This window comes from Hetaerina americana, unplaced genomic scaffold (assembly GCF_022747635.1).
Source record: "Hetaerina americana unplaced genomic scaffold, ioHetAmer1.1.p SCAF_3, whole genome shotgun sequence".
Classification (NCBI taxonomy): domain Eukaryota; kingdom Metazoa; phylum Arthropoda; class Insecta; order Odonata; family Calopterygidae; genus Hetaerina; species Hetaerina americana.
In genome coordinates, this window is record NW_027286874.1 from 104,058,878 (window position 1) to 104,084,278 (window position 25,401).

Consider the following 25,401-nt stretch of genomic DNA (forward strand, 5'->3'; position numbering starts at 1 on the left):
GGCCTGGATTTGATTCCGAGTGATGCCTCTTGAGACCCTCTGCCCTTCATCCATGCTGTGGGATTTTTCGGGTTCCAGATCTAGCTGGGAAATCACAAAGTGGCACAAGAAAAGAAATAGGCCCCAATTATTACCCTGTTGATTAGTGAGTGTCTCATAAAATTCAGCTTGTTACTAGGTGAGGTTTAGAGAAAGCCATTTCAAGATAGTATTTTCTAAGGCTGACAAAATTAAGCAATTGGTGGCTGGTTTCACAGAGTTCCCACGTGCCGAGACGGCTGCTTTGTTTTCCTTATAAGGGTTCCTGGGAAATATGTACATTCCAGTCGCTTGCGAACTCGACGCTAGATTTTAGCGCACAGCCTCTGTGCTTGGATGGTGAGTGCGATACTAATTAGGGTGCCACCGTCGCTTACAAAGGAATGAACTACAAAATTCAGGTTTAATTTTTATCCACTTAACACACGAATCTGCGGTCCCTCCCCATTTTGAAACACATGCCAAACAAGGGGGGAGACCAGAAGGTAATCAGATAATGAATCATGGAGCATCTACAATGATGAAGAATTGGACTTTGCAAATCGAAATTTCAATTAGTGTGCACACAAGAATTGGACGCTACCGAAGCCGTGATGGCAACCTCAGTATTGCCGAAGATTGCCAATATTTGTAATTTTAGGGGAGGTGGCTGAAAGCCAAGGTCATTAGCGCCATTAGGGGTGGATGAGAAAGGAGGAAGGGTGGAGAGAAACCTGACGTCAGCAGTAGTCCACTCCAAATGTAAGGCGCCAAGGGGTAGCTGTGCTCTCCACAAAGCACTTTCATCTTAGGGATCGAGACACTACTAGCCCTGAGATCTAGATAATCAAAACCAGACAATTAGTAAATTTATACCCTCAACACTTTTATGAAGAAGCCTAATCTACCACTGTATCTTTGCACTTGAATGAAACCGCCACTCACCAATGATATAATGATTTCACCCGTGATTTCGACCGCTTAGTCTTCTCCCGAGTACCTCAACGATATGCCCTCTTGGGTTTCACAAACTCCGGGATAGCAATGAGTCCGTCCACTTCCATTAGCTGGCTCATCCCCGGTCTCAAAGGGAACTGGCGAGACCAAATGCCCGTCGGCAAGTAAGGGAGGGACTTTGGAGGGAAGGCCAGGGGGGTTTATTGAGTGGGAGACTTCACACAAGAGAGAGTGAAATCAAATTAGGACGATGGAAAAGGAGGTGGAGGGAATTGGTAGCCCATTTGAATTCTGAAAGTGCGCATTTTGCGTATCTTCGCAGGGCTTTGCACTGGAGCGAATAGGAGTCCTGCAGTAAACCGCTTTCCTCCTCGTCAAAAGCTTGAGTGCTGAGTGTACGTACTGCTACCTCCAAGACCAACAGCTAACAATGCAATTGCGTGCCCCTCCAGAAATGTGCACGCGTCATTAAACAAGCCATCGTATGACCATTTAGTGAATCCAGACTTGGGTCTCATTTTTAGTCCATGACTATACAGATACATGCCGTAACACACATGTATCTACAAACTACACATGTATCTACAAACTACACATGTAAGTAAATGAGCCCAATAATCATTCTAATGCCTTGTGACCCGGAAAATAATATGCCAGTTCCAATTAAATTGCGGATAAATTGCTTGCATTTTTGAAACAGTTCAGAAATGAAAAAAAATTCATAAACTCATATTCTTTAAGTTTTAATCATATGCTGGGTTTCCTGGTATGATTGGGACTATTGAAAGAACCCACATTGCTATCTTAAGGCCTTGGCCAGAAGAGGCAAATTTTTTCAACCATAAAGGATCATTCTCTGAATGCGTAAATGGTAATTTTTTAATTTGGTTTTAGAAATTGTGATAGGTGAACTACTATAAAAGTAATGTTTAGGTTGTTATTTCTTTGAGATTTGTGATTACTGAATGAAAATAATGAATGCCTGTGCATATACGTACAGCAAATACACATGCATATTTTAGCTCAGTCCATGACCAATTCATCTGGAATTGGCCTGACACCAAAAGGGCATTGATGGTGGCATGTGAAGAAGGCAGCAAATTTTATTTGCTAGGTGAATTAAAAGCATACTTAATGAGCAGTTTTATCTTGAGATTTTTTGGACAGTATTTACAAGTATAACAACTTAGCTACCAGCCTTGCTTTACAAAAAATTTCTCATTGCCTCTCAAGAGATTCAGGCTCTGGATTGGAGCCATGACTTTGAACCCCACCATACCATGCACCAGAGGGAGTCCCTGAACATCACTACACTCCATTGCCACACTAGAAGAGTAGTGGAAAGGACATTTTTTTAGAATAGTCAAATGGCTCACTTCTTTTTTGCATATAGCTATTAATTTATTGCTATTTATGTATAATTTACAATTGTAGTATAATCTTCATCATGCATGATATACAACGAATTAAGACAATCAATACAATGTACAATTACACACAATCTTTATCATATGCCATAGTGATAAAATCTTCACAATATAGATTAGTAGTATACATTAAAAATGTATACAATGTGGAATGTTCATTCTGGTCCTGCTGAGTGAGTCAGTTCTAGCTTGACAGCAGGTGCCACATAAACAAAAATGAGAGCTTAAAGTTTATGTAATTGTAAAGCTACATGTATTATGTCACATTTTGTTCTAAGCCATAGTCCATTCTGTATGATAGCCAGTCTTTTATTCTCCCTTTCAAAGCATTTACAGACAGTAATATTCTTAAATCTTTAGGTATTTCATTGAAAATTAGAGGTACGGTAACCTCCAATTTTCTTCTACCTTGATTTGTATGAAAGTTTTTTGTGACATACATAATATTGTCCCTTAATGATAATTCCTTTTTATTTATATCAGGTATTTTATACTTTTCATAAAATTAGTTTCCTATTATGATGGCATAACTATACAGCCTGTCTATTGGCAGAATTCCTAATTTTTGAAAGATATTTCTTCCATTTAGATTATTTATATTTTTTGACCTAGTTTCAGACATTTTCTCTAGGATTTTTTGCTGTTATTTTTTTAGTATATTGATTTTTGGAGAACCAGTGGATACCCAGACGGTTACACCATATCTTAAAATACTCTTAGCCAGTGCAAAATACACTATTTTGATTATATTCAAACTAACAAAACTAGTAATGTAGTGAACTTGACAGAGGATGTCATTTAATTTGTTATTTATTTTTGAAATATTTTCACCAAAGCTAATATTTTGATGAATGATTACCCCCTAGTAATTCATTTCATTGAAAATCGATTTTGTTTTACATTTCAGAATGGACCTTCCAGAACCTGTACTTCCAGACTAGCCTCATGAGCATGAACAAAATAGAGAACAACCATTGGCACTTATAAGAAGATATCCAAGAGGAATAATCGAAAGATATTTCACCCAAATCAAGATGAAAATAATTTGTTCACACTACATATGTAAATAAAATTTAATCATGAATTCACCTCTTGCCAAAATGAAGGGAAGTTATTATTTGCTTAAAAATTAGTCATATTCAATTCCATTATTGATTTATAACCAAAACTTCAATGATTACCTCTAATTTTTCACCAGAATAAATCAATACATTTTTTCCACTAAGGTAGAGGCGATATGTTTTTGTCATAGAAGTATTTCTGCCATCGTTTTTTTATAACTTAGCATGACTGGCAGAGATTGCTTTATTATGAGCTTCCATCTCCTCAATTTTTTTCATTTCCTGTGACAACCAATTCTTTTGAAGCACCAGCAATTGCATGAAAACAGCCATGAATGGTCTGTCAATGATTGGCATTTTGAAAGGTTATAAAATTTGTAACTTAATGAATTGATTCACTCCTTACCAAGGATAGTATTTTTTGGCTATGGTATAAATATAAGCATTCCTGCATTGTGGTGATGCATTTCTCTTTCTGTGGCACAAGGCATGAATTCTTTTCATCCACTCTCTTCAGAATTCCTTTCCTTTGTTTAGAACTGACTGAAAGAAAAGTTTCTCTGGGGAATTTTGTGCTACATGAATGTTTTGTGTTGTCATGAATCATTCTTTTCATGTATTTGTAGATGGTTTATCATCCTAATGAATAATACATGGGCATGAGCATAGATAGATAGATAGTGGTCTTTATTTTGGGGTGAGATTGGGACTATGGAGTCTCTAAACTTCCCCCCCCCCCCCCGTCACATATTTGCAAGATTAAACTTGCAGATAAATTTCACAAATTACATATAAAGACACAACAATAAAACAGCATAAATAATAACAATAAAATTAATGCGTGCAATATCCTAGGACTAACATATGGCAACACAATGCCTCGTTTAATTAACAACTATAACACAATATATACAACATACACACATACAATACATGCACAAAGCAATACATGCAAACAATAATTGTAAAACACTATTCCAGGTTATATTTAAAAATACCAATATAGTGTATGATATTCTTGCAAACAAAAAGGAAGGATCTCGAAGTTTGTTTTCAGCTCTATTTCCACTGGTTGGTTTGATGGGAAATTAGTGATTGATGAAGTGAGCGTGTGAATGATAGGAGAAGTGCTGCATTAGTAATAATGGATGATAGCTCATTCTAATGATGACATGCTGTAACTGCAAATGTTTGGTTGCATGTAGTTTTTCTGTGATGAGGGATGACAAGTTTATGATTATCTATGATATTTAATTTATGTATTCTATCAAGGCTATTGAAATCATTGGTAAAATGCCGAGGGGTTTAATAATTTAGTATTTGATAGAGTAAGGACAGCATGTGGAGTTTCCTGCAAGATTTCAGAAATAGCCAGCTTATTTTGTTAAAATATTCTGTGATGTGATCTGCAATTTTCAAACAGTAAATGCACTAGTTAAATGATATTGAAGTTTTATCGACAGCTCGTTTAAAAATCTTGATAAAATCTGCTGAATGTTGATAAAAATCTGCTTTTTTAATGTAATGGGCATAACATACTGATATTTCCTAAGGGATTGGAGGGATTGATTGACAGTTCTGCAAGTTTCAAAAACTTGTTAAGGCCATGAGAAGTTATCATATATGTATAAGCAGACCAAGATTTATAAAAACTTAATATAAAAAATTAATTAAGTGATTGAAATACAACAATAGATTTTAGCAGTTTAGAATACCCAATCAGTATAGCTTGCGTTTTTTGTGAATTAAGGCTAAAAAAGTTTTGCATGCTTGCTATGTTATTGACGTCAGCATTAATTTGTAGTGTAGCAAGGGGAAAGATATTGACTGTGGTACTTAGATATATCTGGAGGTCATCTGGTTGTTTGGATGAGGGTGGGAAAGGTGAAATGGACCGAAAAGAAAACAAGTGGACAATTACTAGGCAGGGAGGACAGAGGATTGTGGGTAGGTATCCAAAGGAGGCAGGAAAAATGAACATAAGAGCATTTTGATAAGTGGTGGAATGTTGGAGACTGTGATAGAGAAGAGAATGTTGAGCAAATGAGAAAGGGGTAGGACAAGGATAGGCATGTTGGATCAAATGACAGGAGGGAGAAAGTATATAGAATGAAGGGTCTAGTATATTGTCAAGTGTCAAGTTGTGTTTTTTTAATTCGTTTAGTAGATTGTAAAGTTGTATTAATTTAACTAATTTTCTGTGACATGAGTGGTTACTTCTCAGATTCATAAAATAAACACCAAGCAAGTATACGAAACACATAGCTTCTTGACCTTCTTTTATTTAATGTCAGCAACTAGTGCTTGCCACGTCGCATCAATTGCGAAAATGAGAACTCAGGGCGTGAAACATAAATCCGCGGTTACTGTTACTCAAGTTCATGCGCCCCCCCCCCCCACCCAATTGGTTAAAAGAAAACGTATTTCTTTTGTCAAAGGGCCATAACTAGTGACGTCGTTCGTTTGAGATTAACTTCACTCTTCTCTTGATGCCGATTAATAACGCTGGGTGCTGTTACGGAACAACTTCCAATGCCATTTTCGGATGTCGTTCGAAGAATAGCATCGGGTGACCAATGATTTGGGGAATAAACTCTCACATTCAGTCGCGGAGGCTGACAGCTAGCGAAAGCGTACTTTAGTGCCTATATAAATAGAAAATGTTCTTTTAAAACTATCATATCATACCCGAGTACACGCTGTAGGCCTAAATTTTAAGTTGGCTAAGGATAAAGCGAGAAAATTTTGCTGCTTACGAATTAAGATTTGGTGCGACTCCCAACCGTTCACGTTTTCTTTGGGAAATCCACAAAGATATTAAACATTAAGACTTGGAAGAAATAGCTTTTGAAGTAATCCTAAACTGGTGAACTTGGATTACGGACGAGATGATTAGGAATACAGACAAGAGCAGGCAATGAAATAATGCAAACTCAGGTAGGTAGAAATAAGCCCAGGAAAGTTAAATTACACACCGAGAAGAGTAGACGAACGGTAAAAGAGGTATGGAGAAAGACGCAGTGTGAGGATATGGAACGTTTGCAAAGTAAGTGCGCTTAATTCGCTACACAGGAAGTTGAAAGCACTGTCTGGAAGTAAGAAGTGAAATTTCGTGCAAACAGTCAAGAAGTCAATTCATGCAAGAAGTTTGATTTCGCACGCAGCTAAAGTGATTCTAAGGATAATCAAGGCAAGGTTCAGTTACGGAGAATAACGGCCAAAACACAAGTCTTTTGGAAAATAAAATAATAGAAAACTTGAGAGATATGTTGTCACTATTACAACTTGATTACATTCACAATGTTTTGCCTTCATAACTTATTATTTAAGCAAAATTTGTGGCTTAAAACAAAATAATATATATTTCAAATGAAATTATAATGAGTCTTGATAATTTATACGTTTCTTTGCTTAGGACCAGCGGATTTAAACGATTCCCTCGAACTTCACAGAACTGTTTGAACTCGCGCCAATTACTGGAGCGTATTAGCGACAGAGCGATGGGTGTCACACCCATCCAGTCTCCGCTGTGTACAACGGTTGAGGAGCAGTCACAGTCTCGGGAAATTCCTAAACTACTATTAGCCCATGCGATGTATCGTTCTTCACGAACGACTCATTTCCGAGCATCAAAACCTATCAACTGCAGCAGTTCAATTTGCGCCCTGGTTAACAACTCCGGATTGTTTGTAATCATTGTAGCGTCAGTGTATGACACACCATATTTCGCGTAATTAGATCTCAAGATGAATGTTGAGGGCAAAGCCACGATTCATACCCTGCTTATATTTTTCGTTTTGAGCGGGATTTTAAATTTTATCGAAGGCTTACAGGAAAGGGGAATAAAAAATGTTTTAATTATTGTTGGTAAGTATCTTAAGAAAGAGCATTCAACTTTGCTAGTTAAATTGACACAAGTTGCTTTTGTTCTATATTTTAATTTGTGTTGTGGGTTTTTACGGAAACGTGATTCAGTTTCACCTTAATGCTGTATTAGCAGGTAACACCTGAGTCCGATGAGTATTTTCCTTTAGAGTATATTTTTCCTGTTGTGTCGGTGTACGAAATGTTCTAAGTGAGAATTTTTGAAGCAGGATGAAAGATTTCATTTATGTTTTAATTTAAGGGAATGAGAATTAATTGTCAACTTTTCCAAAAGTGTAGGATTATGCTTGGAATCTTTCTTAGCAAACAGCTATTGCAGTCGCATTAATACTTGTGGAGATTATTCATTTTGAGAAAGACGCCTTATACAGCTAAATTGCTTTTCGAAGTGGCGCTTGAAATCACTCCGCCGAGGTTGGGCCTAAATGAAACATCGCAAAGAGAATGAATTTGATCCCATTTGCCCCTTCCCTCATCTCCCCTCCGATTCTTAGGGTTTTCGTTTAAGGCATTCAATTGGTCGAACGTTTGCAAGAATCAAATAGTGCTCATTGAGCCTTAAATTTGGTTTCCAAACCTTACATTTATTTTCGGGGCAAGAAACTTAGTCGCCTTTGGCACAAATTGTGAAAAAAGAGTCTGCCAACGTGGTTGATAATCAAGCAATTTTAGCTTGTGGATTGACCACGAAAGGACTTCTGTCATATATTTCCTCATTCGAAATGATTACGTATTAGTATGCAGTCTTTTTATCATATCTTGTTTTAAAGCTGTCCTAATGTACTCAGGCTCCATCAATCACATGGCCTGATTTAATTTGAGATGATCTTAAAAACTCAAGTTCTTTGCTTGTTCGACATAAGGTGGTTGACGGCTTGGCTGAGAGCAACTATTATGTCTTTTTTGGTTGCTCAGAAGTAAACTCACTTAAAATATATGGTTAATAGTTTATGCATGGTAAATAGGTTATGGATATATTATTTAAATCCATAACCATAGATCTAACACTACAAAGTTACTAATTTATTATTTGATTAAATAACAAACAAAAATTCAAGTTCTCCATACAAGATCTTTGTTGAAAATGAGTAAATGCCCATGTAAAATTGCATTTATCTGTCTATTATTCTGCATTGAAATCCTTGATGAGTTATCATATTTGTTTTGCAAGTGGGTATGATGAATAATTAAATGTTACTTATACAAGTATTATAACAGATCCATTCCAAGAGGAACCCCTCACCCAGACAGAAATGATTGAGATGTACAAAGTTGCAAACAATTTTACCACAATGGTAAATTTTATGTTTATTTTTCAACCACAAATGAACCCTCAACATAAAGCTTTCAAGTATTTCTCTTCTGTTTGTTATTAGCTGATGATGGAGGTTTTGAAATGGGACTGTATAACAGCAAATGCCTGACACCAAATTTAGATGCGCTATCAAAAAGGAGTCTTATATTTAATAATGCATACACATCAGTTAGCAGTTGTTCACCCAGGTAAGCTTTGTGACTGGTGTGTATAGAATTCTATGAAAGGCACTCTGGTGAAAAAAATAAGTTATATTGCAGGCACAGCTTTTAATGTGGTGTTAATATAGATATGTGAAACTGATAAGAAAAAATGGACATGAAAATGCAAGATTGATATGATCTCCGTGCAATATGAAGCTGAAAGTTTTGGGAATTGTTCACATTCAAAACTTCTAAAATTGTCGAAAACTTTTGAGTCACTATCTGGATTTGATTCAAGATTAAATATTCTTAATTCATAAGATATCATGGGGTAATATGGATGTTCTCATGAATACCATTTCAATCTAAGACCATAAAATGCCAATAATTGAAGTAAAGATATCGGTCGTTGAATGATGGAATGGAACAGTAGATCATCATGATGGACAATCTGCTGGGAGTATTCAAATATGTCTCTTTTCCAAGGTTTTCTTAGACTTCTGGAATCACTGGGAAAAAACTGCATTTTTTCAGTATTATGCACTCACATTAGCATATACCATATGAACTAATATAGAATCTTATTGTTGTTATCATTATTCATTAAAATTGGAATGCATGCTTTTAGATTGATTTTATTTTAAATTTTCAACTTACATGGACAAACAAATAGGTATATATATAAATGAGAACCAAAATTAAATGAAGTCAATCTTCATGAAATAAGGGACAGTAGTTTCTTGCAAGGCCTCATGTATCTCCTTTCAATGAAAGTGTTCATTCACGATGTGTAGATATCTGTCTGTATCGAAATATAGTTATAAAAACCATAAACACAGTGATGAGTTAATCAGTTTGTGGGTGATGGTAGAGTCCACCCAGTACTAATACCAACAATGTGAAATTCATATAGAAAAAGTGACACATCAGAATAGAGGGCCCAGATCCTTTCCCTATGCTAGCAATGGTTTCCCAGGAAAATCTGTTGCCCAAAAATAACGAAGCTTGGTTGGGGCCGAGGGTGCCCAGAGAGACATGCCGGAGAATTGAACCCAGGCCCTCTGATCAGTAGTCCAACACTCTACCCCTGGACTACCACACACCCTGTTAAAATATAATAGAATATCCAGATGATGACGTGCCACGTCGAAACCTAGGTCGTCCGTCGAATAAATCTATGTGGAATTACAAAGTTTCTCCTTTCATTATGTTAAGTCGATTCCATGAAGTCACGCCTGAGACAACGAATTATAGAATATCCAGACATGTGAAAGATCTATTTGCCAACTGTTTACATGCATGCATGTACCAAAATGAGAGAGTATATTATCACCAATAAAAACTTGCAATTCCAATTAGAAATTTCAATTAGTTGGAGGAAGAAAAAGTTACATTCAAGCTAAAAAGATTATTATTAGCATTGGTATACTACTGGTTATGGTAGGTGTTGAATGGGCTAAGACTGAACATAAATACATTTTTTTGCCTCTCCCAACAATGCACAACTGACACTGCAGTAAGCTCCTCTTCAATGTTCCCTCTACAACACTCATCAACATCCCATTGTCAAGGAAAATGCTCTGAATCCACTTTTTTGCCCATCATCTCATTTCAATGACCATGTTTTTGCACTATACAATTCATGGTTGCCTTACTGCAGTTCATATAAAAGTTTTCTCTAATCTTTTCCTAACATCCTAACTGAAGATTTCTGTCATCAATTCCCTCCTTGTGAAAGCTTCTTTGCTTGATGCAATTCTTTTCCCCACATCCTTACTACATGGACCATTTTTGTCAAAATATCTTCAGAGATTGTTGAAAAGACAGATACAACATCATAATGAGTTGGCCACGAGAACATATGTCCTATTGATGGTTTAAAATAATCATTTGGATTTATGAAGGCACTGTAATTAATGGGGACTGAAAACACAGTCGCATAATACAAGGAATTTTAACTGTGGCAAGATATAAGCATCATTTAAATCCTACCACTTTGTTTTCACCTTTTATTCTCCTTTTGCTGCTTCACACTCAGTGAGCATCTGACCTCCATGTGAAGGCTTTCTCTTATCACAATTAGAGAACTGAACATGAAAATACACCAATTCAAAATATATCAGTACACACAAATGTTATCTGAAAAGCACAGATTTTTGTTACTGCAGTATACAATATTCCATGAATACATTTTAGTTGAATTTTTGAATGATTTTACATGCAAAGTTGTTGTTCTGAGATGCTACAATGAGATGATTTTCGTACAGTCGTTCAGCAATCTTAACTGGATTGCCCAATCACCAAAATGGGATGTATGGTTTGCATAATGGTGTCCATCACTTCAACTCACTGGAAAAAACCATCAGTCTTCCTGCCATACTTGCTGAAAATGGAATTCGAACTGGTAAGACACCTTCGATTTTATTTTGTGAGAATAAAGTCAGTTTTTGGGAATGCTTCTTTAAGTTTTGTCGTATATTGGGTAGTTTTTTATTGGGTGTCTTCTGCCTGTGTCAGTGAATGCATTTTTAAATGATAAATCACCAAGAGGAAAATTCCTAAGACTGGCACAAGTAATGAATGAAAATGGAATGGGGGGGAAGAAATATCATCAACAAAAGCCGAAGTAATGATAGAAATTCACCCTATGGTGAAGACTTCTGACACATTTCTGTGTCAAAAAGGTGGAGTTCCCTTGCACTGTAATCAGCAATGAACTCATTTTAAACAAGTTCAAGGTATTCCCTTCAACAGAAGAGGAACTACAGTGATGACAAGTATTTGATATACAACAAACCTTGAAACTTTCTCAGTGTATTAATCAAGTTCCTTCAAGATTGTGGTTCTTTAAATATTTCATTATTTGTATTGTTTAATCCCTCTTGTTTTTGTAATAATATTCATTTCGTTATCACTTAGACAATTATTCCCTACTTATTCAAACATTGCAAATCACAAGTAGTGATTGAAATCTCTTAGGGGTAGTGCTAAAATTAATTCAAAAATTTTAATTTGTATTACTTTTTAGAAAAAATATTGATTGGATACTAATTGTGAATATAAAAACCTCTTAATATTATTGTACATATAGCCATAAAATTCACAGCAATTGGAGTGTTTATTAAATTGATAAATGTAGCTAATATTATGCAATCAACATTCATTGGAAATAATCTACTCCACATACAGGTATCATAGGGAAGAAGCATGTTGGCCCAAATAAAGTGTATCCTTTCCACTTTTCTGAAACGGAGGAAAATAATGATATTGATCAAGTGGGAAGAAATATAACAAAAATGAAGGAATTAGCAAGAGAATTCCTTCTGAATAGAACTGAGTAAGAATTATTTTTATAGTAATCATATACAGTAAATCCTTTAACTATAAGAAGTCAATTAACATAATCTGAATCTCTAATTGAAATTCTGACATTTATTTTGATATTTCAGACATTTATTAGTGTCCCTGACAAATTCTTTTAACATAAATATTGCTATTGCAAGAAAAAAAAATTCTTGGTCCTTTATATGATAAATGGGGTTAGGTGAACAGTAGATTCTCTCTGGATCAATGTTTTATCCAATCTTGATGTCTCTAAAGATTTAGTCAACAAAATGATGTTTATAATTTGTATACTCCTCATTATTCTTGAGCTCTTGTGAAAAATGAGATCTGGAGAATAAATTAATTGAGAAGATGAAACTTCTTTCATTATGTCAGGTAAAAAAGACATCCTTATCAAATCAAAATGCCTATGTTGCTGAGACTTCCAGATTGGGCTCCTAATATAAAAATAAGTAGGATAAGGATTTAATAGCAGTCATTTCTCTTCCTTAATAACAGCAAAATCATTAGGACCATGTACTTCACATTCCAGTGCATCAAGAAATATATGATTCGTTAATTTTTCTACCTTTTAAAATTAAGGGCTGAATAATATTTATGTATTTGATTTGCAGCCTTCATTTCTCACTTTCATTGCTTTCAGATTAATTACAGGAAAAAAGGAGCTTTTGAATATATGCATTGAGATCTTAAAGGGACCAGTCTACAATGTAAAAATCACAGATTCAATGCAATGTGTCATGAAATCATTTTAGAGTCTTAGTAACCTTTATTAATAATCATGAAGGTTATCATTCTATCTGTTAATCATTTATTCTTAAAACCTGTTGTATAGCTACTACTTTTCCATATCTGAGTCACTAAAAACTTATTTAACAGTAGTGGGAATAAGTTGTGGTAGCATTGGTTTGACACTGGGAAGGGAATGACCTAATGCAGGCAGTGCCGCAGAACACATTAATTCAAGTACAAGTCACCCTATGAATTTTACCTATGTGAAATATGCTATGGGGCAATCTCAGCTACACTCATTTCATACTAATAGCTTTTACTTCTTAATGTCTAGAATTAACGGTAAACCTTTGGGAAAATGATGCTTTTCATGGAAAAGTAATATTTCAGTTTTCATTGAAATGTAGTCAGAGGTCGCTTAAATAATTTCCATTCATCATTCAAACATTTTTCCAGTTCCAATTTAATTCCTTTTTCCTTAGGTTACATGAGTGGTGATTAGAAAGATTGCCTCTCCACTTTTAGGTATGCTGATTAAGTAGTTGAAATAAGTAAATAGTTATTTTCTGTGCAAGTTTAAACGAGCAAATCAACACGAGTCATGAAATAAGAATGCTGGAAAACATAAGTTTTTTGAATGAAAGATTTCATTTCATAATAGGATAAATTGGACCTCCCAGGACTTCCTAGGAGTAAATCTTGAATTTATTTTAATTAAAACACAAGGAAAGTATTTGAAGATCTGTTAACATCTGATGTGTTTTGCTCTGTATCAATTGCCTGCAAATAATTTGTTGCACTGTAAGTCAGGGATGAAGAAAATAAATTTTCAATGGGCCCATAGGGGAAGTACTCTGGTAGTTAGAATGGTTTGAGGCATCACTTTTTGGAAGCGATTCATATCGGAAAAGAAAATACGTATTCCACATATATTTTACTGTGAATATTCTAGGTTTTGACTTACATAGTCCTCATCACCTGATGATGACTTTGTTAGTCGAAACCTAGGTCGTGCATAATAAAATATATGTGGAAGAACAAAATGTTTTCTTTTCAGAAACTCTGATAGCAATGGGGTGAGGAAACTTTCTATTTCATCAAAATAGTGTCATGCACCACAATCATGTCAAATGAAATGTGGTATTCAGTCTCTACCCACTCTTCCCTTTGCCTCCACTGGGTGAGAACAATGCTGAAGCAGTCAGTGCATTCCCAGAATGCAATAGTGCTCAGAAAACATGCGCACCTCTGCTACAGAGAATGACAGTAAAACATCAGGTGCCCCCTTGTGAATCTTACCGTTTCACTTATTTCTCTTTGCAGTTAATTGAATTTTACCAATGCTAGGTATTTAATGTTTGATGAATAAAACTACCCAAAGAATAATAGGTGTGGAAATGTAATGCACTAGTCTTTTCCTAAGCCCTATTTGAGCATCTTGAAATTCAACAGACTAAAATAGGTATGCAATATTTATGATGTGTGTATTTTGTCTCTGAAGTCAGACTGTGGATTGTCAACTGCCGTTGATTGAATGTATTGGAAAGTGAAAGCACTGACTTAGGAAGAACAGAAATGAAGGGTGAGGAAAAAAAGATCTGTGTAGAAGGTCTTCAATTAAACACTTCGAAAATAATCTTACTGGCGGCTATGCATGTGAAGGTGTTTGGAAAAAAATGAGAACACGAAAATGTATTTTTGATATCAGGGTTTAGAGGGAGCAGTGTGGCTAGAACGTAATGGCATTGTTTATTTTAATCCCAATTAATGCTAAGTTGGCCTTTATTGAAGGCCTTTCTTCTTGTATGTTGGATTTCATGACCCCCACCGATGTGGGCGCCGGACTCCGCAATATGGAGAATTTTGTGAACTTTTTGGAAACGGCCAGGAAGGAATGGGTAAAATACCAGATTGGAACCCAATATACTATGATTATGAACAGGTCCATGTGCCGTACTTTGTTCAGGATACTCCGGCTGCGAGGAAAGATATAGCAGCTCAGTGGGCTTCCATAACCCGACTCGATCAAGGTACAGGTGGTAAAGGAAAAGTTATCAGCTAAGTTAAAAGCCAAATGGTTATCTTGATTGTAATTGTGTAATTATTCCCTTGATAAGCTCTAATTTTTGTTAAATGTACTGCAAATGAAGTGAACCATGTCATTGTTTCCACAGGAGTTGGACTTATTCTTAAAGAACTTGAAGATGCTGGACATGCAAATGACACACTTATTATTTTTACATCTGATAATGGGATACCATTTCCAAGTGGAAGGACAAACCTTTATGATCCAGGTTTGTTTTTATCAGCAATAATCGTATCTCTAAAGTTAACCTTATGTATCCATGTTCCAAAAATTGCTTGACTTTTCAGCACTAACTTGAATTATTTTGATGAGTAAAAACTCCTCTTCAGCAAATGTCGACAAAAAAATAAAATAAGTGTAGTGTGGCTTTTTTATCAGAGTGCCATAAATGTGAGGCTTTTTTTTATCATTGCTCAGAATGGCTGGCACTTTGAATGTGAGTAATTAGCATCAACCCTTTGCAAATTTCAATAAACTGGGGTAATTTTCTCCCTTCTTAATCCAACACATCCTGTTGTATTGTACCTAATGTATTTTTTTAACAAATATTTTCATAATTTATTGAACCATTCTCAGGAAATAACAGTCCACTCTCTGGTATGCTAAAACAATTTGATCGAGCAATGAATGAACAGTGTTTGTCTAGTCTTGCACTAGAGAGTTGTTAGAACACTAAGAGGGCTAGCGTTTAAGGGAAAATTTTTCAGTATAAAGACACCTCACTTAGGACCTTTGGTGGGAACATTAAACAAAAGTGATAGTTGCACAAATATTGTACGATTAAGGGTAATCCTTCAGAGAGAGGCTCACTCACCTCTTTAAGCCTCTATGTATTATGAATATTTTTCAGGAATGGCTGTACCAATGCTACTTTCATCTCCTTTCGAATCTCACCGACGCAATGAGATTACATACGCCATGACAAGTTTATTGTACATAACTCCCACAGTGCTGGACTGGTTTGGTGTGGATCATCCTCTGGGCATTGAGACATTGAAGGGGAAATCATTGCTCCCACTACTAGAAAGGGGTAATTAAAGGTTTATAAAATGAGTTGATAGTCATTCTGTTCATCACTGCTACATATTAAAATGCAACAAGTAGATTTTAGATTCTATCAGTATTAGGCAGCAATGAGTGTTAGTAAGTTTTTTTTGAGATTTCATCATTTATATTTGGTTTACAGAGCCCACCCCATCTCCTTATGATGCAGTGTATGGGAGTCACAGTTTGCATGAAGTAACTATGTATTATCCAATGAGAGCCATTAGGATGAGGAATTTTAAATTAATCCATAACTTGAACTTTAAAATGCCCTACCCAATCGACCAGGACTTCTATCTATCTCCTACATTCCAGGTAAGTTACGTAATTACAATAAAGGGGGGCAGTAAGTTCTGCATTGTTGTCAATCCTCAAGGACAATGAATATAATAGCATAAGAAAAAATTGATAACTTGATCTCATATGTTTTCGCATGATTTGCAAGTATAATTTTCCTAAGGTAATAAATTTCATATGCAATCTCAATGGAATCATCATTTTAATATGCCATCCTATCTAATACATCTATCTTGTGCATTGGGTCAGCCAGGCTCACTAGTGCAGTGAATGGTTAATGAGCACTGGAAATATTGACTAATTATTTTCAAATGTTACCATGTCCACCAGTTTGCCTGTGCCAAAATGTTTATGGCAATTTTGTTTATGGCTGGCAATCCAGCCTTTAAAAGTAATACTGGTCACAGAAGTGTGCTGTATATGTTCACCTTATGTACAAAAACTTATCTGCTAAAAGTGTAACTTTATGACCAAGTCCCTTTAAATAGCACCATTCTGCAACTGTCCATTAAAAGAAACTTAGTCTGCTTTGTGATGCTCACTTTTATAATTTTTCAGTGACTGAAAACAAGCAGGGAGTGATGGTGGAATTGCTTTAACCTCTCAGGGCGTAAACTGTGTCACTTCAACCATTGGTCAGAACTGTTACAAAAATGTCGGTCTCAGAGAAGGTCGTGCCATATAGAATGGGGTAACTTGAGAATTAGGAGAGCACGATGAAGTCAATCTCTTTTATCGTAAAGTCAGGATTATTTTCCGTATCATACTTTACATATTACTCTTTAATAATCAATATAGTTATGCAACTTTCTTAACACTTTAATGTTGAGAGCATAGATTTTCATGAATTTTGAGCCTTATTTTTGAATGTGGCTATAATGAAGAATAGAGAAAACAAGTTGGACAGACAGGAAAACTAACAAAAGGTTTATAAATATTGTGGGAGGAGAAAGTTAGTTGCTGGGTGAAATCTAAAGAAGGCGGAAAAAGTGGGTAGAAAAGATATTGGGGTAGTGGAATGCCAAAGGTTGTGATATTTAAAAGCAAGGGTGTTGAATAAGAGTTGTAGAGAGAGGACTGTGACAGTTATTTAGAGCCTATTTTTGATAATTTGTAGTTGGCATGATGACAGGCGGATTCCAGAGTTGCTTCAGTTCTCATACTGAAAAGCTAGCAACAGAACCTGTTTTGACTAATGTTCTTCATGGGCTAATCCTTATCCTGATCAGGGGAAGATTTTTACACTGTTACTGTTGTATGCCAGAGCTGAAAAATAAAATGCACAACCATTGGAAATTGTATACACTTTTCAAAACTTAAGATCAACAAAATCCTATTATGATGAGCAGTTTACTGAACAAAAGATTTTGAATATTTCATGAAAAATATTACACAATATTATGGTCTGCGTAAGAATTTATGGCTTTGAAGAATTGCACAAAATAAATAACTTTTTCACAATTTGAAATCATTCTTCTGCTCTACTTGCCTTTAATTTCCCTTCGTGCAGTACTACCCTGTCCAACAAGTAAGCAAACTGAGGCCATAAATACTTAATTTTGCAAAATTTAGTCTACATCGATTTTGTCCCCTGTTCAAAGTACTCTCCATTCGTTGCAATGCACTTATTCCATCTTCTTCTTTTCATACACTGTTTATAAAGCACCCTTGGAAGTCCTCATGGCAGTTAGGCTTTTTAGTTGCCTCGTCATTGCTAGCTTTATTGTGTCCACATCTTCCCAGTGATGTCCCCCTCAGCACATTTTTGCATTGTGGGAGTAGGAAAAAAATGCCAGGGGCAAGGTCTGGCGAATATGTAGGATGGTCAATGATGGTGATTGAATTTTTTGCCAAAAACTGGCAAACAATCAATGCTGAATGTGGAGGTGCATTTGTTGGTTTTCCTAAATTCAGTTCATCAGCTATCATTCGGACAGTTTTTCAACGATCCGTATGTACAAGGGACCGCACATGATCAATGTTGCCATCAACACAGGTTGCAGCCGCAACACGCCTTGAATGATGCAAACCTAGGACCCAAAAATTTGATGTTGATTCTTTGCTCCGTGATTTTGTCAATTTACATTTTCGACAAACAGTAAAAACAAGGGCAACAGAAACTAACATAACTGGCACCATACGCACAGCTCGACGATCCACCAAGCACATACGGCTCATTGGGTCTCAGGAAACTAGCGCCGTTAGTGGGCGGGGCTGTAGTCAGCATCATGGCCGCCAGATTGAACCAGTTTGTGCATTTATTTCACAGACCACATATACACATGTAAAACACTGATTCTTTTTCTTCCTCTATTCACGCACCAGAAGTGAGGACTGAGTTGGGCAATCTATAGAGACATAGGTTGGAGGCAATCTATGCTCAGTCCTCATTTCTCAAAGACCAAATTTCAGAACCTTGAGATGAACAGCATCAAAATCATAACTAAATGGTCATTCTTTTTCTTCAAAGGAAAGGCCTGTCATTAATCTCATCTTTTCATTATAATTTGAATTATTTAGACTATGAAAAAGGCCTGTGATAGAAGGAGATTCGAGGAAGAGAAAGATTTTTACCAGTTCTGCCAGTTTTGACAGCTAGAAAAGAGTTGGAAAATATGTTGATCTGAAGGATGATTTAGTGTAATCCACCATGGAATGAAGCATCTCTCTGCAAAACTTTTACTCTTTCTAGAGAAAGATTGGCAAAGGTCATGCTAAAACTATGAAGCACAAAATCAAAACTGTACATGCATCTGCCAGCTTGTCAGTATAAAGGACCCTCTTGGGCTCGAGACTGGCAATTTTTCTCAATCCCGTCAAATTTGGAGAAGTGCATTGTGGGGAGGCAGGTCAATTGGGGTATTGTTTAAAAGACACAAAAAATGCATTGGCCTTCTCGAGAGATCGGCAATCGTGGGACGTAGGACCTCAATCAGGACCAAACCATCGCTTTTTATAGGCAAAATTAATATGCCAATCCCAAAAATATTGGAACAACAAACCAAAGAGATTACTGACAGCAGATTGTGGAAGAAAAATTTTCAAGTGTTAAACTATTAATCCCTTAATCCAATCATAGAGGCCCATATTAAGGGAGATCAAACTTTCAAGAATCAGCCAATCGAATATCATCTGGAAGGAGCCAGAGTGTATGTAAATGGGCCAATACTTGACTGGACACTGAACACCTTGAGGATGAAGGCAGAGCCAGCTGTCAAAGTATCAGCCATTCATCACCTCAGATGGTGGAAATCCTGAGAGGACTTAATTGCCAGTATTTACCAGGAAAATATGAGTTCTTTAATTAGTATAGAAGTTGAATAGGTTCATAAATGCAAAATTTTACCAAAAGTTGGACACCCTTGTCCAAAACCATTTTTGTTAAATTTTTCAAGTGTTCAATGAATTTCAAAGTATAGGTTTTCATTTGAATGGCAAAGTGTTATACTTTTCAAGAATCTTTTCCCTTTTAGATGGTCAACCTGTGTCACAGTAGGGATATGAGCAGGAACAAAGCCATGGGTACTTACAGTGAATTTGAGAAACAGATGCAATCTTGTTATTGGACAATATTTAACTAAATAATTCATTTATCATTATGTTTGACACCACCATTCAGGGCCAAACTTTAAGTAAATTTATGAAATCTTCTGAAAATTCTTCATTCCAGGGTGAACTGGAGTATGGACAATGTGGAAGACGGACTTACTGTTGTTGCATGTGTTTTTCTGTTCATCAGCAAAACAGGGGCATGACTTAATCTTTTATCATTTCAGCAAACTAATTGATTTAAATTTAAGTTCCATTATTAGTACAAGTTTACTTGATAATTTACATGCCTCAAAATTATTTCAGGATTTACTAAATAGGACTTCTTCAAATGAGCCCCTAAACTGGTATAAGAGTTTAAAAAAATACTACTATAGAGATGAATGGGAACTGTATGACTTGAAGGAGGATCCAGAAGAACGCTGGAATGTTTACTACAAAAGCTCATACAAGGTCAGTAGTCAGAACCACTCGGGTATTTATAGCTGATACTCATAGCCAGGAGTGTTAATATTTTCAACAATTTTTTCTAAGGTTTAATATATCCCAGTTGACAAAGTCAAAGCAAATCAAATATGTCGAGAAATTAAACTGAGAAATATTACTTTGAAAATCACTACAGTGCTGACATTAATTTCTGATTTTTTAAAATTTCTGAATTTTTTAAGTTTTCAAATGAACAAATTTAAAAAAATCACTTTTTGCCATAAAGTTCATGAGATCAAACTCGTTAAATGTATATGTATGTATTCATTTATGTATATATGTATACATATGCCTCCTGGCAGTTCCTTTTCAGGAAAGGCAGTCAAGACAAGTTGTTTGAGGTCATAGTAATGATATAGCCAACTTAACCCACAGAAATGCTCAAACTTATTTTAATCTACTGTGAAGACTTATGAACCTGCTTCAATAGACTACAATAACTTGCTACAACAAACCTATTACTCAATCCCTCCCCATACATTTCCATCAGCAAAATATTCATGTACCGGAATTATTGAACGACATTTATACAATTATAAATTCACGTAAAAACTTTTGGTAGGCTTTCACTGATTTCATCTTTGAAAATGCACTCAGTGAAATCAGTTTACGTATAGACCACTGATGTAAACAAATGTTGTGCCCCTTGTTGTTTATTACCTGATAAAAAGAATGAATGCCTCTTAACTATTTCAAAGTAATGAGTACCTAAAGACGATGGAACGAGTAGATATGATTAGCAAGAAGTACCTGTAATGGATACATACCCGACTGCATTAGCCACACGATCCACTGAAAGGATTTTGGGCCGTTCTTGCACCTTGCAGCTATACTGGGACTGTTACAAACTGCATAAATGTTTTACAATCTTGATTTGTCACAATAATTAATTAGCTCTAATGTTTCACCTTGGTCCATTGCATGACCGTGGCCTTTCACTTTTCCAGCCACCAAGGCCACTAAGGCAGGGAGAATCCTCCGGCATCGTCAAGACGATCTAATTCCTACCCTCTCTGATAGCTTTGGCCTCTTGGTCCCTGTTTGGGCCTCTGCTGTGTCCAAGCTGGCTATGGGGTGCTTATGATGATCCCATGACCAGGTTGGATGTTGACAATATTCTGAATGAGGGGTGCCTCTGATTTGGCCACTTTCTTTTAGAATTTACCCAAGATCTTTGACAGAAGGATGTCTAGCTTCCCGTTTTTGTGCATTCCTCTTCTTTGTGACATCCTCTCTGCACTGAGTCATCCGTTAACCTGGGATAGTGTCACACCTACCACCGACAAATCACCTTTCTAGAACTATTTTTAAAATTTTGTTAATTCATTTCTTTACAATATACAGCCAAGTTAGAAGTTTAAAATATATTTTACTATTTGCTCCTTTATATGCATACAAAGTATGTTATTGTATTTATTTATTTAGAGAAGAAAACTAATCTGATATCCAGTGAATGTGACCCTGCCATCTTTTGACAAACTTATTTGCATCAGTGAATAACACTGGGGTTTTCAAATCAAAGGCTACAAATTGCAATGTGATAATGCTTAGTAGATGAGTTTCCTTACATTAATAGTTGGACTTAGTCATTTTTAACAATATTAACCATTTTTTGTTTTCCGTTATCCAATATTCAGCCAGTACACCACAATGATCCGGCAACCACCCCTTATCTTCTACCGCTCGAATACAGTTGTCCTGGGTTCAACTCTGGGGTGGCTCTGCACACTCAGATTTACCCAGAGAGTATTACTTGACCAAACTGATTTTTCAGGTTTAAGATTGGCCTGAAAATGGTATGAAAGAGAAACTTTACTCCGCTACCCTAATCAATGGCTTTCACTTGATATAGAGCTTAATACACGCAATCAAACCAATTTACTGGTTAAATACTGTTTTAGGTCACCACACCTCAAATGTATCTGCAAATTAACAAATACCACCGGGGAATGATCTAGTCCCCATACCCTGATGTGTGAATTTTTCATGCTGTCAGGCTTAGTATTGGGTGAACTTTACTACCATCACCTACCAAGCCAGACCTTTGGGTTGATTACTGTGTTTATGGTTATCTTCTTTTTAATATGTTACTTTTCTGTTTTGCTAGTTTGTTCAACAAAATGAGCCAATAGCCTCTTTGTATTCTCCAGGATTTTACTGACTGACATGTAGCCCTGGTACAGAGAAGTAGGAAATCTTAAGCGTCCATTAAGTTTTGTCATCAATGATAATTCCCAACTGATTTATTGAATATTATATTTAGGGTTCACTTTATGAAGAGGTATCAAAATATACCAGGTTGAGTTGAATGTAGACATTTATATTGGACCTTGTAAACATTATTTTGAACTGAGGGAGAAACAAGTAGGTAAGAATAAAATCATTTGACTGGAACTTAAGTGCGATAAAATTAAATGGTGTCCAGTATTTTCAGGGTTCACGCCAGAAATAGGGATCATTTCAAGCAAATTTGTACATTCACTTCCTTTTCCTTCACAATCCTAGTAGTCTTGATTTTATCTGTCCTAAAATAAGAGATGGTATCTCTGGTGATGCATGCTCTAGAATCCCCTCCTATGTGGATCCACTGCAAATCTTTTACTGACCTATCATTTCCAAAAATACACTCATGCTTAACAGATGTTCCTTTATGCACAGTTTCAGTTATGAGCAGTTTATAATACTCCATGGGTGCTTCGTAAAAGTTCGCTCTTCCTGCATAGTAAAAATATTAGATTGATGTAAATTAATATATTACAATAAACTATGTGTAAATTAGTTAATGATTTGTGTAATGTGTAAATTAGTTAATGATTTGTTTTAATAATTGATTTTAAAAATATAATTTTTTTGTAAATTCCTGGTTATTAGATTTCATGTGCATGAGGAAACCATTAATGTTAGAACTGTATCAAATATATCTTTACCATCATACATTTCAGACCATACTTAAGAAGTTAAAAACTCAACTACTGGCATGGCAAAATGAGACGTCTGACCCTTGGATCTGTTCACCCAGCGGCGTCTTAGAAGCAGCTGGTGAATATTTTGAGCATCCTTCTTGTCTGCCATTATTCAATTTGTAATAGTGTGTCAATAAGAAGGAGAACAATGTCATCAATACCACAGTACTAAAAAATGTGTTAAATATTTCATGCATGTATTTGGAATAAACAGCCACTTTTTATCAAGGGAATCATATATTTTGTTTTATTTCCTCCACATGATTAACAAGAGAGTTTTTGTAGCAATCATTTATTTCACCGTTACTCAAAAATTACCCCATTCGTTTTCATATAAAAATCTAGGCTGGGGAGAAAAAAATCACAATATATTGTTTATGTTAATGTCTTAATACTAAAAGTTCATGAATGCTGCCGGAAACATAAAAGCAGAATACATCCGTGCTTTAATTTCCAGCATGCAACAACACTGAACTGTACCAACCGACTCTTCACCAGTTGATATTTTGGAGTGATGACCTGACTGAGGTTGAGTGGGTAATGAGTGTAATGTCTAAGTAGCACTCCTTGTGGATGAACACTCCCCCTCAATCACTTTTAAGTACCACGTAGCACTCGTATATTTGGGGCCACTAGAATGATTAAAAGAATCCTGTCAATAGAAAACACCACCCCTCACACGCACACACATGCACACGAACACACATCATCTGCTCCAAACCTTTACTAGTAGTCTTGATACACCTTATACAATGTAGTCATTTTTATTTTTATGTTTTTTTCTTTTGGCAGAGATGTGATTGATTATCAGTTCAACATACAATATGGAAAGGAGGAATTACATGCCCTTGACAAGAAAGAGAAAAAATATGTACAAACACTTATAAAAAGCTCAGAGCATGAAGTCCACAAGTTATTGGTATTTTTCACACTTGGTTATCATATGTATGGCATGCTCCCCATCCTCCCTATATCTCTAATGCCACACAACAGAGTGAAGTCGGTCACGTTATCAGAGTCTCATGGAGGATGGTGACAGCTATTTACATTGATGATTGTTTGCACAGCATTTTTTCAAATGCCAAGCTAGCCTAGGGGAAATAAGAAAAATTGTCTTGTTTTGGGTACATTTTTGCAAACAGTGGCTTGAACTTGGGGACTTCTTGCACCAAACTACTCAGTCTCAATACGCTGAAGTTTTTAATGCTCATTTTTTTCTTTATTTCGTCCTCCAGCTCTCATATTTCAACTTCCTCAAAGATGGCTTGTCATCAGAAGTCCAGTTATAGTTAAGGCACCTCCATTTACATAACTTCACATAGTTGGTCCACAAAAACAAAATAAAAAATTTATCGGCACATTTCAATCTGTAAACACATTCATTACCTTGCCATGTGAATTATTTATGTCATATGAGAAATATATACTCCATAACAAAACTCTTCTAAATCAAATGAAATAAATATCCTAAACAAATGGGTACTTTCAGTTGTACAATTTACAATAGGCTTTTAAAATTAACAATATAAACTCGTTCAAAATTAAAATATCACTAAACAATTTGGAAGTACAGTCATGAATTAGGCAATATGATTAAATTTGGATTTTTGCCTTGTTTCATTAATTTATCATGAGCCTAAATAGTTTATGTTAGTACAATCATGTTGTTGCTAAACTTGTCAAATTGCTAATAAAAAAATCAAAAACCATATATCACTTACAGTAACATAAGTAAGCAAGGCAATAGAATACATTTTCAGCAGTGATGTGTGAGGATTTAGCTCAACCTTACAGTTAGTAAACTGCTGAATAATGTTGTAATTTGACTGACACATATGTTGACTTGGACTATCCATTTGATTTTTTAGTATTTAAAAGGATTTGTTGATGGACTGAATGAATAAATACGTGGGTTTTATTGAAATGATGTCTTTAAACAATGCATAGAAGTATACTGAATGTGTTTGCTCATTGAAACTCCCTCACAACATATATTGAAATCAATCAAAATGTATGGTGATGCCTTTGATTAAGTTACACAGCTGATAAATCATAGCCATATACAACCAGTTATTACAGCAGTTTAGTTCCAT

The 25,401-nt window shown here is 35.7% G+C and overlaps 2 protein-coding genes across 2 annotated transcripts in view; both read left to right on the plus strand.

Moving 5' to 3' along the window:
* Positions 1-3,448, plus strand: part of LOC139690965 (uncharacterized) — a 32,041-nt gene extending 28,593 nt beyond the window's left edge. The window contains exon 2 of the transcript XR_011701542.1: positions 3,310-3,448. The gene's annotated coding sequence lies outside the window, so the exon portion shown is untranslated. The remainder of the gene's footprint in view (positions 1-3,309) is intronic.
* A 2,994-nt stretch (positions 3,449-6,442) lies between these two features.
* On the plus strand, positions 6,443-23,540 carry LOC139690354 (N-sulphoglucosamine sulphohydrolase-like). Its single transcript, XM_071587760.1, has 11 exons — positions 6,443-6,653; positions 6,879-7,330; positions 8,725-8,851; positions 11,074-11,210; positions 11,996-12,143; positions 14,675-14,913; positions 15,058-15,177; positions 15,820-15,999; positions 16,156-16,328; positions 20,166-20,312; positions 23,288-23,540. Exons 2-11 carry the CDS (start codon positions 7,210-7,212, stop codon positions 23,429-23,431), a joined length of 1,536 nt encoding a protein of 511 aa, XP_071443861.1. The 5' UTR covers positions 6,443-6,653; positions 6,879-7,209; the 3' UTR covers positions 23,432-23,540.
* The last annotated feature ends 1,861 nt before the right edge of the window (positions 23,541-25,401 follow it).

Coding starts and splice junctions, on each gene's coding strand:
- LOC139690354 (XM_071587760.1), top strand. CDS start 7,210: ATGAATGTTGAGGGCAAAGCCACGATTCATACCCTGCTTATATTTTTC. Junction 12,144..14,674: donor TTCCTTCTGAATAGAACTGA/GTAAGAATTATT, acceptor CCTTTATTGAAG/GCCTTTCTTCTTGTATGTTG. Junction 14,914..15,057: donor CATAACCCGACTCGATCAAG/GTACAGGTGGTA, acceptor TTGTTTCCACAG/GAGTTGGACTTATTCTTAAA.